Source organism: Brienomyrus brachyistius, chromosome 1 (genome assembly GCF_023856365.1).
Source record: "Brienomyrus brachyistius isolate T26 chromosome 1, BBRACH_0.4, whole genome shotgun sequence".
Taxonomy (NCBI): domain Eukaryota; kingdom Metazoa; phylum Chordata; class Actinopteri; order Osteoglossiformes; family Mormyridae; genus Brienomyrus; species Brienomyrus brachyistius.
In genome coordinates this window covers 24703410-24716617 of record NC_064533.1, presented here as the reverse complement: position 1 = coordinate 24716617, position 13208 = coordinate 24703410, and the positions used below count along the sequence as shown (strand labels likewise).

The following is a 13208-nucleotide window of genomic DNA, read 5'->3' as shown; positions in this document are numbered from 1 at the left end:
GGGCTCAAAGCATAAACTCAAAGCACCATCTATAATGAAACATGGTGTCTTTCCTTCACTTGGTACTCCACTGTAACTTGCAACACTGGGTCATGCAGTTTGCAGCACTAAACCCAGACAAACCCCCGATCGCCCGGGCACCCGGACATGGGCCCAAAAAGGCGACGTGTCCGGAGAAACACGGACATAGAGTATGGTAACCGTATGTGTCACGAACGTAAGTCTGAAACAGCAGGACGAGTCTCTCAATCAAGGAAATAAACCAGTCGAAGCACAAGAAAAACGAAACTATTTAGCCGAACACAGGAGCCTTTCAGTTTTAAAGTAGTTTGTAAAACCTGAAGAGGCTCAGAATGTCCACCCTGACATGGATCATCTGGTCACCCTACACACCGATGACTTGTTCGTGGATATTCCCAAAGAACGGGGGAGGCCCGTCTTCTGCACAACTACAAAATCTACACAGCAAAAATAAAGTGAATAATTGGTTATACATATTAATTAATAATTCTTTGTAATGTAGCTAGCTAACGTTTCGCAAAAAATAATGTTTTGGCTGATGCTAACTTAACAATCAGCACTTACGTTAAAATTTGTTGTTGAGCCCATTTCCACTTTAACCAGTGGAAACGCGGGGCCAGTTTTCAGGTGGTGCTACTCTGGCACCACCTGAGAACCATCTCCCTATGAGCACCGGCTCGACACTAGTGGAGGAGTGGAAAAACCATGGTATTCATACCACCAGTCGTACTCTGAGTGCCCCCTGGTGGTAGACAAGAAGACTGCAGTAATTTGTTAGGTGAATCAGGTTACTTCCATTTTTTTTCACCTCATGTAGTACTTGTCTGCTTTTGCAGGATTTGAAAGGCTACTTGGTCCAAAAGGTTTGATACCCCTAGTTTAGAACATCAGAGACCAAACTGCTGTCTTACTGTGCTGATGTTTTCCTGGTTCTTCCGGACTCTCTCCATCTCAGGAGTGTCGGTCACCGCGGTTCCCTTTCCAACCTCCTCCTTGTACTGGACCTGGACAATTCCAGCAAAAACTACAATGTTCAACTGAACACCGAATATTGTATTTCTAAAACTATGATTAATATAGACCACTTACAGGCCGATACATAAGATGATTGTTAGAATATCATGTTTACATGCTGGGTAGTTTATCTTTAGGAAAACAAGGTTTATGAGGGTGATCATCACTTCGGGAATAAACCACCACATAATGACAGATTTGCTTACACAGCTAATTTTCTTTGCGTTTTCTCTAGCGAGGATGATTTCTGGGGTCTCAGTGACAGATGATGTAAGACCTCTGAGTAACTTGGAGTCCCATGTATATCGTATCTGAGAACAGAAATACGAATGAATGTTATTAATATTATATTATATTATTTATATTAATAAATAATAGCAAAGAGGAGTACCTTTGTCACAGTTACTGAAAAAGAATACCCAAGTTCTGAGAAAATTATCCATTAAGCACAAGACCTCAGACACTGGCTACAAAGCTAATGATAATGTTCTGTGGGTGGAAAAGGCTGAGAAAAGTTCTGCTTCGCCCCCACAGTCGGAAGAACTCCTCAGTTATTGTCAGACATAGCAGCGATCACAGGTTCTTTCAACTCAAAGATGTCTTGAAGTTAAAAACCTTTGTTTGAAACTAACAGGCTCCTTATAAGCCAGGGCTGAATGCACATTCTGGGGTATAATTCCAAAGATGCTTTCTAAGTATCCGGGATTTTTGAAAATCTATTTACTTTAAGTACTAAGGCAAAGCTGGGGAACGTAGCTTCTTGAAAAAAAAATCAATGTCTGGTGCTTCACTCACCAAGTTGGTGCTAACTGAAAGCATTCTGTACAATAACAAGAAGACCCTGATGAGACGTGAGAAGCCAAAACGGAGAACTATGTGTTCTATAGTGGGTCCTACTTAATAATATTACAAAGTTATCGGAGCAAAATGCAGAGTCACAATGCAGAACAAACATACAGTAGCTACAGTATGTTCACTACTGTAATAAAGTGATGAGTGACGCACTGAGCTGATGTTCCTCTGGTTGGTCCTCACTCGCTCCATCTCGGGTGTGTCTGATACCACTGCATATGCACTCTTCAGCTTCTCTGCCTCATCTTTGTACTTTTTCTAGCGCAGAGAAAAAGACGTTTAACCAAAACCAGGTAATCAATAACCGTAAAAATAATAATCTGTAACCCGGCGTTTCATGTCACATACTGTACGTGTTACAAAACATAGATGTATGGCAGATTAAAATGCATCTCGCTTTGGTCTTAAGTATTCTAAACTAAAAAAAAAATAGGCATGTCTAATGTAGGGAAAATGTGATCACATCCTCTGATTGTATGTGTACATCGGTGTAGACGCTCTACCTGGCTGTACACATCCTTAAGGTAGGAGGCATGCAAGAGCTCGGGAGTATCTGTAACTGTGCTGTAGGCGCTTTCCCTCAAATCGGACGTCTGCTTATACGTTGTCTGTAATTTCAAATTAAAAGTCAAAAGGATTTCAAACATTTCATATTAAAAGTCAAGGTCAAATGAAAATCTTAAAGTCGAACATCAAATCGATGTTTTCCTTCATGGTTACTGTGCTGGATATATACACACAAAATCACCGCTCACGTTGTTTTTTTAGTATGTCCTTACAATGGTTTATGTTTTCTGGGATCACAGACGGAAGTGTGAAGGGTAATTCTTAGCTGCTATTGTGATATCAGTGCTCTTTAACCTAAGGATTTGTGGAAATAAAATAGGAAATCTCTAAATATCAGACAAAAAGGAATGATATGATGTGGATTTAAATGATAGTGACGCTATTTAGATGAGAAAAATCTAGACGATTCTGTTCTTTGACCGACAATACAATCAGGGAAAACACACATCCTTGTTTACATACAGGGTGACATTTGTCTGGGTAAAAATAGCCAGTTACTGTGTCTCTTTTGATTCAAAGCATGTCATCTGGTGTTAATGTTTTTGGTGAAGATCCCCTCACCTAGAAATAAGTCAACCGTATCTCAAATCACCTATTGTTGTGCTAGTCTTCAAAACTAAATGCATTGATTGTTCTTCCTCTGAACATCAAATGAATACCTCAGGGAGATAACAGAAGTCCATATTAGGACATGGCCCATTAAAAAGGGGAGTATACATGAACTGAACCTGAATAAAGTTATCCTGATATCCTGATGGAATCCTATACGGTTCAGTTCTTCACTGCATTTTTCTTCTTTGTCTTTTGTCTTATGTTCACATTGAGGTTTGACTTATTTATGTCTGTGTATTTCTTATGATTATATGTCATATATTTATAGCTTATTTTACTTCCATGACCAAATAGTGAACAATATTCTACAAATAAACTCAATATATAGTCAAAAGAAAATTTTAAAGCATAAAGTTTTATCTGGGTAGTTAAGTGTATATTTGCTCAAAAAAAAAACAATTCGACATTAGAAAATATGCAAATGAACAGTAAGAAAATAAAAAATAAGAATGTCTTCTGTTCTCCAAAAAGTTACTGATATCTTGCTGGATGGCTGGATGAGCACCGCTTCAGTCCCCTAACCTCTCCTCAGGGGCACCCCAGTCATTCCATGTATTCATTTATCTGCATCACCAGCTCATTTAATTAATTTACTTAGGTAAATAACTGGATGTGGTACTGATTAGAGGTGGCATGGTGATGCAGTGGTTAGCACTGTTATCTCTGCCCTGCGATGGGCTGGCCCCCCATCCTGGGTTGTTCCCTGCCTCGTGCCCATTGCTTCCGGGATAGGCTCCGGACCCCCCGCGACCCAGTAGGATAAGCGGTTTGGAAAATGGATGGAAGGATGGATTGATTAGTCAAACTACGTGTGGTCGAGTAAAAAAATACATGGGTATATTGGATGATTGTTGTAAATACTGGGATGACCTTAGGAGATATTCTGAAATGGCTGACACCCTTTGACAGACTTCATCAACATGAATACCATTACAGCCCCCCACCCCCACCTGACTGGCGATCTCTGAGGCTTTCTTTGCCCTCTGTATCTCCAGCACATCTGTGCTGACCACCATGCCCTTCCCCACAATCTCAGTCTCCAGGGCTTTATGGTAGTCTTTCTGCAACAAGAACTATTGTAGTTTCACGACTTTGAATATACAATCTAATTGTGATTGTGGCTTGTGCTGGATAAGTAGCATGAATAGAGAAACGTATGATATACAGACCCCTAAAAAACCTTCAGTGGCAGAGCAGGAACCCAAATCTGAGCAAATTCATTTTGAAATATCATAATGCTTCCCGGGATTTTCATGTAATTATATACCATCTCATACTTTCAGCTTTGTCACTGATGCAATTATACTCATCAGTACTATGTGCAGTGAAATGCATTGCTGCCTAGATGACAGTATGAAGTATGAATATACATTAGTATATTCTGCATAAGAGACAAGAGATAGAACATTAAACAATACTCATAAATATCCATAATGTGCAATTGGCAGCAAAGTGGCAGGTAGTGCAAGAATAAGTATTTACATATACAGAATGTACATGTGTGACTTGAGTAGGATGGCTCTTTGAAAGGTGCAATAGTAACCTCCCAAAACTTGATGGACCAATGAAATTTAAGCTCGGAATACTTTTTTTTGCTAATAGTTTGTATGGTGCAATCACTGACCATGTAGCCCAGGAAATCATTGTTTTGTCTTGCTTGAGGTCATTTGATGAATTCATGTGGAGCATTCTTATAACAGGTCAACCTAACTTTGCAATATTGTGCTATGATGTCTGTAGAGTTGCTGGACACCAGGTCTTCCCACTTACCTGGCTGGCCATCTGCGAGGCTTTTCTGGCCCTCTGAATATCCGGCTGCTCGGTGCTGATTTCCATCCCCTTGCCTCGGATCTCCGTCTCCAGGTCCTTCCTGTACTCCTTCTGCAAGGCATAACGTGGCTCGTATAAATGTTCTTCACATCTATGGTAGATTTTTCATTTTTGGTAAAGTCAAGTTAGTGCATGTGAGTTGAACTTCGGGTATGAACAGCACCTCACTGAGAATCTGGCTGGCATTCTTGACTCTGAGAAGATCTGGTGTTTCCTCCAGCCCCAAGCCTGAAAGCCCCTTCCCTTTAACCCCCAACTCCAAGTCCTTCCTGTACTCTTTCTGCAACGTGTAAATGTGGATGGTCGTCAACAGTCATTATCACTTTAGTCATTATCACTTGAGACTTTTTCTTATTGTTAAAATAAAATGGCACTTTTTGTTTTCGGGTAGAGCAATTGACTTCACCTTAACTTTTTAAATATATTAAAATTATGTCAAATTTATTGATTGATCTTTTAACCATTTCCCCAAAATAAGGACCCCCAAACAATAACATTACTGATGTCTATAAATCTTTCAACTGCTTTAATAATGATGCCACTTCAGTGATCCCTTGTGGGGAAATCTTCTTTTTTTACCCCATCTTATTCTCCATGACACACATGTGCAGTAGGTGAGAGTCAAGAGACTATATGACTATTCTGCCAACACTGGGTTTAAACGGGTGACCTTGAAATCACAAGTAATGAGCCCCCATTATTGCATGTAACCCACATTAAGCATTTGCATGATAAAGTTAATTTTGTAAATATATTGCTCAGTTTTTTATTTAGTCATTTTTTTTGCAGAAATTAATTGTAATAATAGCACATATTAATAAAACTGATTAATTACCCTAGAGGCAAAATAGACAGTTCAGACAATGAAGCTGTATACTGTCTGTCTTTAATTATAAAAAAATGTATATAAATTGATATGTTATGGCAATTCGTTTGTGACAATGATCCAGTAATATTTTTTTGTCCTTACTTGTTTATTGTTTATTTATTGTCTATTTTCATAATCTTGTCTTCAAGTTTTCAAGTTTAAGGAACACAGTGAAATGCTTATGCCACAGTTTCAGGGTTGAGGGTTCCCAGGATTGCCAGCACCTCACTGAGGATCTGCCTGGCGTTCTTCACCCTGAGCAGGTCTGGTGTCTCCTCCAGCCCCAGGCCCGAGAGTCCTTTTCCCTTCACTCCCATCTCCAGATCCTTCCTGTACTCGCGCTAAAAACGACACAAGAACAAGAGGAGGGGATCCATGACTCCGACTCGGCGGTGAGCTCTGAAGAGAAGAGCCGGGGAAGTCAGGAAGTCTTTGAGGTTCGTTGTACAAAACAGCATTAAGGAAATACAAACAATGTAAAGGGAAAATGAGGAAATGTGTGTGTGCTGTTGTCGTTCTGAATAGACTGGAAGCATAAATCAGCAGAGACCAGAAACCCAGACTAACTTATTATGATCTCAGCTGAATTAAACAAAAATTCAAATGCATCATACTACAATGAGTCAGCCACAATGCAGCATTGATACATCTGTAATCAGAAACAATGTATTGCCAGGATTGTATGTGTACATGTGTTTAAAATTAAACAGAAATATTTAAATACATTTCAAAATAAAGGTTTTGAATTTAAAATACATTATTCTTTCTTTCCAGACAGATGTAGTGGTTTGCTGAATTGTTTTTTTTTATTTATACTAGTTAGCTGAATACCGATCTTTTCTTAATTTGACAATTATTTCTACTGACATACACGAAAATGCTGTTTAATATGTAATCAAATTATGAAGATAAATTCAATCTTCTGTTGTGATATTTGTCCTCTAAAACAATCTTAATTTCTCTATAAGAACCCAGTTATTATTTAAATAAGAAATTATTGAAATAGCTCAAAAACTCTATATTACTAATTTGTTTAAAAATGTCAACTTCTCCGTTTCTCTGTCTGCTACACCATGATGTTTTCATCTCTTTGCCTTTCTCCATTTTCCACATGGAGATGAACTCTTTGCTGTTCATCGCAGCCAGTGAAGTGCACCATGAAATCAGTACCTTAATCCTACAGTATGTAGGTGTCAGTCCAAAGATGGCTCCCGATGAAGGAACGTACTGAGATGTTGGATGCACGGTTAGGAAGGGGCTTCACTGACCTCATTCAGGAGGCCTCCAGCGTATCTGGCATGCAGGTAGCTGGGCGTCAGGTCCACCTCCACCAGCGCCTTGCCTCGGATGCCCTCATCGTACTGCTTCCTGTACTCCTTCTGATGACAACCAATGGAGACAGCGCAATCATCTGCTGTACAGTGGCATATGTTTCCATGGGGACATGTGGGAGTCATGTTTAATGGGTAATGATGTAAGGTACATATATCCTACCTCACTTTGGATTTTCTGAGCTTCCTTGCAGACTTTGTAGGACTCTGTGTCCACAAACTCCAGCTGTGACCTTCCCTTGTTCTTCTCATACTGCTCTTTATACTTCACCTGCAGGCAACACTCATTCTGCATTGGCTCTATTGACAGACTCATAGAACAGGAAACCTCTGAACAATGTGGTTTTTCCTTTTTTCTTTTCATTACTTCAATATCCGTCTTTGTCTTTTGGGTTTAGATACTTCAAAGTTTGCACACAGCCGGTATTTATGGTTAAGCCGATGTCTGGGTCACATGGGGTTACCAGGCTATTTCCAACGGGGGGAATTCTCCGAATTACAGTCATGGTAAAATTGCATGAAGTCTGGGATAGCAGTGAGTCATCCAAAGGAATAAAAAAGCAGAGAGGTAAAATTATTCAGGAAGTCAGAATGAATCCTGAAATAACACCTATTGATCTATAGGATTCATCCTGACCTTGACCTCAGAAGGGCAGTGTGGAGACATGGCGGAAAAGCAGGAATATTATTACTCTGCTGGCTATGGGATTTGAACCTGTGACCTTCATAACGCAGCCTTCTAACCTACAGAGTTACATGCCACTGAAAGGAGATGTGGTGTGTGGCTTTGTAGGTTAGAAGTCTGTGTCCAGAAAGTCACAGGTTCAGATCCCATAGCCAGCAGAGTAATAAAGTCACTGTTGGGCCCTTAACACCCCTCCCCCCCCCCAAAAAAAACACTGCTGCTCCAGTGACAATGGATAAATAGCTGCCTCTGACATCTGAGTACCTATACAAATATCAAATGAAGTGTCATTATCAATAAAAAAGAGTAAAGGACTGAAGACAGGCTGATTGCCTCATTGTTCCTATAGATAGATAGATTGGGCAATGTTAACCAGCACTGCACTGCAGGGACAGATTACGGACCGGGCCAGCGGGGCCGCTGCCCAGGGGCCCTTGGGGTGCAGGGGGCCCGTGGGGCCCCAAGCCCAAAACAATTTGCAACGCTTATCAACAATGTATTTTCGTTTGTCTATTTTAGAGGGCCTACATTCTTTGATCCTCTGCCTATAAGGGCCCCTGACCCTATAGGGAGGGCGTTTGGCTGCCAAGGGCCCTTGAATTGTGGTGGTTGTGGTGGTGGTGCTGGTGGTGGTGGGGGGGGGTGGGGGCCCTCGCAAACGTTTTGCCCAGGGGCCCACACAACCTATAATCCGTCCCTGCTGCACTGGAGGGAGGGGAGAAACAGCAAACCTTAGCTGACCTGGCTGTGCAGTACCACATTTCCCCTGTGGTGGAGCTGTTCCACTGTGTCTGGAGCAAAGTGATATTTTCCTTTGGATTCTTCATACTTCTTCTTGTATTCCACCTGGAGAGAGGCGGGGCAGAGCAGGCCAGGAGTCTAAGGAGTCTGTGCCAATACCAGAATGTCATCATAACTGCAACATTGCATTTTTTTTAGCCCCTAGTAATTTTAATATTTAACCTTCTTTCTAGCAGTAACGGCGTATGTTTGACAGATGATATCCAGATGTTTTTCATTATCAATTGTCAGATAAAATAGAAATTTTATTAATTTTCTAGATATGCTGTCACTCATGCCTGATGTTTATTAATAATGTTTTTGCATGCATTTATTAATCTTTGTTTATATTGCTGATACAATAAAACATTTATGTATATATAACTTGAAACTTTTGTCTAAAAATAAATTTAAACGCTATAAATTATAAATCACAAATACAAGTATGAAATACAAGTATCAATAAGTATCAAATAAGTATCAAATACAAAAAATATCCCTGTATGGCAATAAATAATTTTAGCTTTTGTCTGCTATTGCAAGTGGTACTTGTCTAGTGATACTATGTCTTAGGTTTATTTTATTTGTTAGCTTTTTTTACAGATAGTGGTGTCTTCTGCCTGCTTTTTTTAGCACAGTTTTAACATGGGGTTTCTCCATTCGGGTGTCTGTTTTAGCATATCGCTGTCGATTCGGGATGCAATACATTGGACTGTAGCTTGCTGGCCTGCAGCACGTGAACCAGGTGCACCAGGTTGGGCAGATCTGATGACGGCTCATGCATCTGCTGCAAATCCTTTTTGTACTTCACCTGATTGGCCACAAAATGAATGGAAACACAAATGGGAATTAAGGGTTAAAAAGTGATTAAGGGTTAAAATCCCCATTGAAAGAATAATCAAACTACATAGTAGCCAACATCGTCTGGCTTATGGTTACTTAAATGTATCCATGTAAATATAGATGGGGGGCAGAAGGATGTTTTACATAATTGCAAATCATTTTCCAAAAAAAGCAGACAGTGAAGTTAATTTCTGTGGCTTTCAAACTAACAATAGCATCTCTAAATGGAATCAATGGGCACCATTTCCTCTTCTACCCAAAACTAGCAATTTGTCTTTGAAAGGTTCCCATGGAAACTGCTGCCCTGTGACATGGAAGCGCTTTCAAATGTAGTAATATTTTAAAAGGTTGAAGTCAAAGAAAAAGGCGTATTGAAACTGTATGGCATTCACGCTAAATGGCAATATTCACGTCTCAATGCATTGTTTTCCCGGTGACAAGCTGAAAAAAAACACACACACACACACCTTGAAATGGTATAATTTAGATCTCTTATATTCCAGTGGGTCGAAAAAGTGGAAATCTATCTTTTTGTGAGTTTTTGAATACCCCAAATCTTTCTTTCTGGATTCGCAAACACTGCCTGGAAGGGAAAATTTATACTGGTCTACTGAAATAAGATGCATCAAGCTATAATACAAGCTGGAAGAGGTCGAATGTAACTGTTTTCGGTGGTTTTATTGATTTGTATGGGTTAATTACATTGAAATCAATATAATCATCAGTGGATTTTAGCATCTGTGGCTGAAGCAAAATCAGCCTTTGCAGGTTTACCTGACTAGCCAGGGCTGAGGCGTTCTGGATATGTCTGAAGGACACACAGTCTCCAGGATTGTACTGAGGTTTTTGCCCTTTCTGTTCCTGCTCAAACCTCTCCTTGTATTTCACCTGGGGGACAACGAGAGGCCACAAGGTCAGAGCTTAACTGGAGCATCGATCCAAATTCTCCTCGTCTCAGCACCCAGCAGGCGTCCATGTTTATCTACTCTATAGACAGGAGCACCAAGTAAATGAATTATCCTAATTCTGGGCAGTCAGTCTGCAACCATGAAAAATGGAGTGAATCTAGACTCTTCATGTTTAAAAACTAGATCATTATCTATTTGAAACATCTACTGATGTGTCTTTAGACTAGATTATTATGTAAAGACATGTCCTGAGACCTGGAATGTTCCCTAATGTAGACAGGGAGGGAGGGAGGGACGGACGGACGGACGGACGGACGGACGGACGGACGGACGGACAGACAGACAGACAGACAGACAGACAGACAGACAGACAGACAGACAGATAGATAGATAGATAGATAGATAGATAGATAGATAGATGGATGGATGGATGGATGGATGGATGGATGGATGGATGGATGGATGGATGGATGGATGGATGGATAGATAGATAGATAGATAGATAGATAGATAGATAGATAGATAGATAGATAGATTTCCTGCATCCACTGCAGCATCATACCTGACTTGCAAGCTTGGAGGCCTCCTTTGCATGCTCGATGTCTGGCCTCCCCAGGACAGAGCGCTCCCAGTGCATGTCCAGGTTGGCTTTGTTTTTATATGTGACCTGAATCATCACGCACACAGACACACACAGGGACACACAACACGGCACTGTGTTCAGCGCAGCTCCCACTGAGCACTCGGTGAGGTGCGTCGGATTCTTCAGCTAAATTGTCCGATTGCACTTTCTAAATGTTCTTAATCTAAACTAACCGCTCTCGTGGTCTACGAACTTGGTCTATAAATTGCAATGAAGTCGTTTCTATGTTACATAGAGGCCGCAAACTGGCAATTTAAAAACCTATTACATTGTATATACCCTCATCGGGATAAATGAATAGGGATACTGGATGCATGGATTTATGAATCATACATTGATATAGATGCAATTAATATTCCAACCTACATTTGTTGACTGATTTATTATTTCTATTGTAAGAATGAGAACAGGATTCGCGATTTTGATTTCTGTTGGTGTGGAATGCTAAGAATGACCAAGTAAATACACAGGATGTTTTTTCATACGACTCCCTGTAACTAAACTGAAAAAGTCCTGCTTACACTGCTGACGAGCCTGGCCGCCTGCGTAGCACTGATGATGTCCAGGCGATCCACCACTTCCGTGAACTTGTGCAGGCTCTCCTTCCCCTTCCTGTACGCCACCTACAAAGTAGTTATAGCAGTCAGGCTTGATCAATGGCGATGGACACTTGGATGTGAAGAGAAAGGACCAGACACAGGCAGCTTAAGTTCAGCCCTACATGATCTTCTCTGTACTTCACCAATAAGACAGAAAAGCACTATTTCTAGTAATGGAGGTATCATTTTTCACAAGTGAAAAGTCACATGTTTGGAAACTGTCAGTGTTCAATGAAAAAAAATAATTGTTTCAGGAGCATTAAAAAAGAAGCTACTTTAGAAAATAAACCTAAAACTGTTAACTAATACAAACATAAATGCTAGTTAAACAGATGACTACATAAACCATTTTTTCATTAGTCAATTAGATGTCAATTGCTATCATTAGACAGAAGAGATTTGGCGTATTCCATCTATTGTACGAAGTCACAATTGTCAAAAAGCGGACATATGCAGATTAAAACATGTCATTAGATAGCGACAATATTCAGGCCCTCAAACTACTCTTATAAACCTTTACAGTCACATGAAGTTGTGCAGAAAAAACTCTTTCTTATAGGTAACATTTTGAGATCCTGCAGGCCTGTATCCATACGAGTAATGAGCTGCTGATGTCACTATGAGCAGTGCATTCGGATGAATACCCTGGGAAATGTCACACGCAATGAGAGATAATCGAGAAAGGTAATTACATCACTCTGATGCTTGTTGACCTCCAAAGCATGGAAGACCTCCGGTGGTATCTTCATGAATGCGTAGGAAGACTTTCCCTTTTCTGCATTGTACTTCTCCTTGTACAATTTCTTAAGAAAAAAAAAGAATAAGAGATTATGGAAATTACGTTTTTTTTCTTTGTTATTGTTTTTTTTTCCCTAATACCGCAAATACTTTTTTCTTTCTCCTTGCTCACCACCAGGTGGCACTGATAAGCTCAGATCAATTTCAAAGAGCTTCCCTGCTTTGTGCCCTGTTTCTTGGGATAGGCTCCAGACCCTCCTGATGACCCTGCATTAGATGACAGCTCGGAAGATGAATAGATGGCTTGATTGTCTGTTTGTAAAGGCTAGTAGTGTTTCTATAGCCAATCAGCTGAAACACAGCAGTGTCCTTACTTAGGACAGCAAAGCCTTTACTATGGGAGATGTTTACAAACGTGTAGTGCAGGAAAAACTTGCAAAGCATGACATTTATAGAATGAACAAAAACAGGATACTTCACTAATGACAGTCAAGTGACCACGCAGGTTTGGGTGAATTTCCACCCACCTGTTCCCTGTTTCTCCCAGTTTATATGTAAGTGTTTGTTTCCTTTGTGTGCCCGTTAAGCCCGAAGCCCCAGGCAGCTGGGCGTTCCTCCCACTCACACGGCCCCTCGGTTCCTGTTTTCCGCTCAAATCTCCTTTTCTGTTTGTTCACACAGCTGTTTTTTCTTTTCTTTTCAGTCTTTCTGTATTCCGGACATGTGATTCCAACATCGAATCAAACCAGCTCACTTAAGTTGATCTTTAATTTATCAAATATTTGCAATACTTTCTCCTATCGACTCCTAGTGTCCTTTTCCAACCTCCAACCTACTCTCAGCATATGAATCATCCCAGTTCATTTATGTGTTCCACTGTATGTTTCATAGCTAAGCAGGGAGTCTTTCCTTGAACT

At 40.4% G+C, this 13208-nt stretch overlaps 1 protein-coding gene across 10 annotated transcripts in view; it reads right to left on the bottom strand.

Moving 5' to 3' along the window:
* LOC125721063 (nebulin-like) overlaps nucleotides 1-13208 on the bottom strand; it is a 63055-nt gene that overhangs the window by 6994 nt on the left and 42853 nt on the right. For 8 of the 10 annotated variants that reach the window (XM_048997026.1, XM_048997114.1, XM_048997285.1 and 5 more), the window contains 15 exons: nucleotides 12246-12356; nucleotides 11476-11577; nucleotides 10874-10978; nucleotides 10178-10291; nucleotides 9267-9371; nucleotides 8522-8626; nucleotides 7259-7366; nucleotides 7033-7143; nucleotides 5989-6105; nucleotides 5060-5176; nucleotides 4837-4947; nucleotides 2391-2495; nucleotides 2041-2145; nucleotides 1242-1346; nucleotides 933-1025 (listed from right to left, as the gene is read on the bottom strand). In XM_048997026.1, the coding sequence (XP_048852983.1) occupies nucleotides 933-1025; nucleotides 1242-1346; nucleotides 2041-2145; nucleotides 2391-2495; nucleotides 4837-4947; nucleotides 5060-5176; nucleotides 5989-6105; nucleotides 7033-7143; nucleotides 7259-7366; nucleotides 8522-8626; nucleotides 9267-9371; nucleotides 10178-10291; nucleotides 10874-10978; nucleotides 11476-11577; nucleotides 12246-12356 (1614 nt within the window). The remainder of the gene's footprint in view (nucleotides 1-932; nucleotides 1026-1241; nucleotides 1347-2040; nucleotides 2146-2390; nucleotides 2496-4836; nucleotides 4948-5059; nucleotides 5177-5988; nucleotides 6106-7032; nucleotides 7144-7258; nucleotides 7367-8521; nucleotides 8627-9266; nucleotides 9372-10177; nucleotides 10292-10873; nucleotides 10979-11475; nucleotides 11578-12245; nucleotides 12357-13208) is intronic. The other 2 variants (XM_048997270.1, XM_048997482.1) reach the window with 2 other exon arrangements.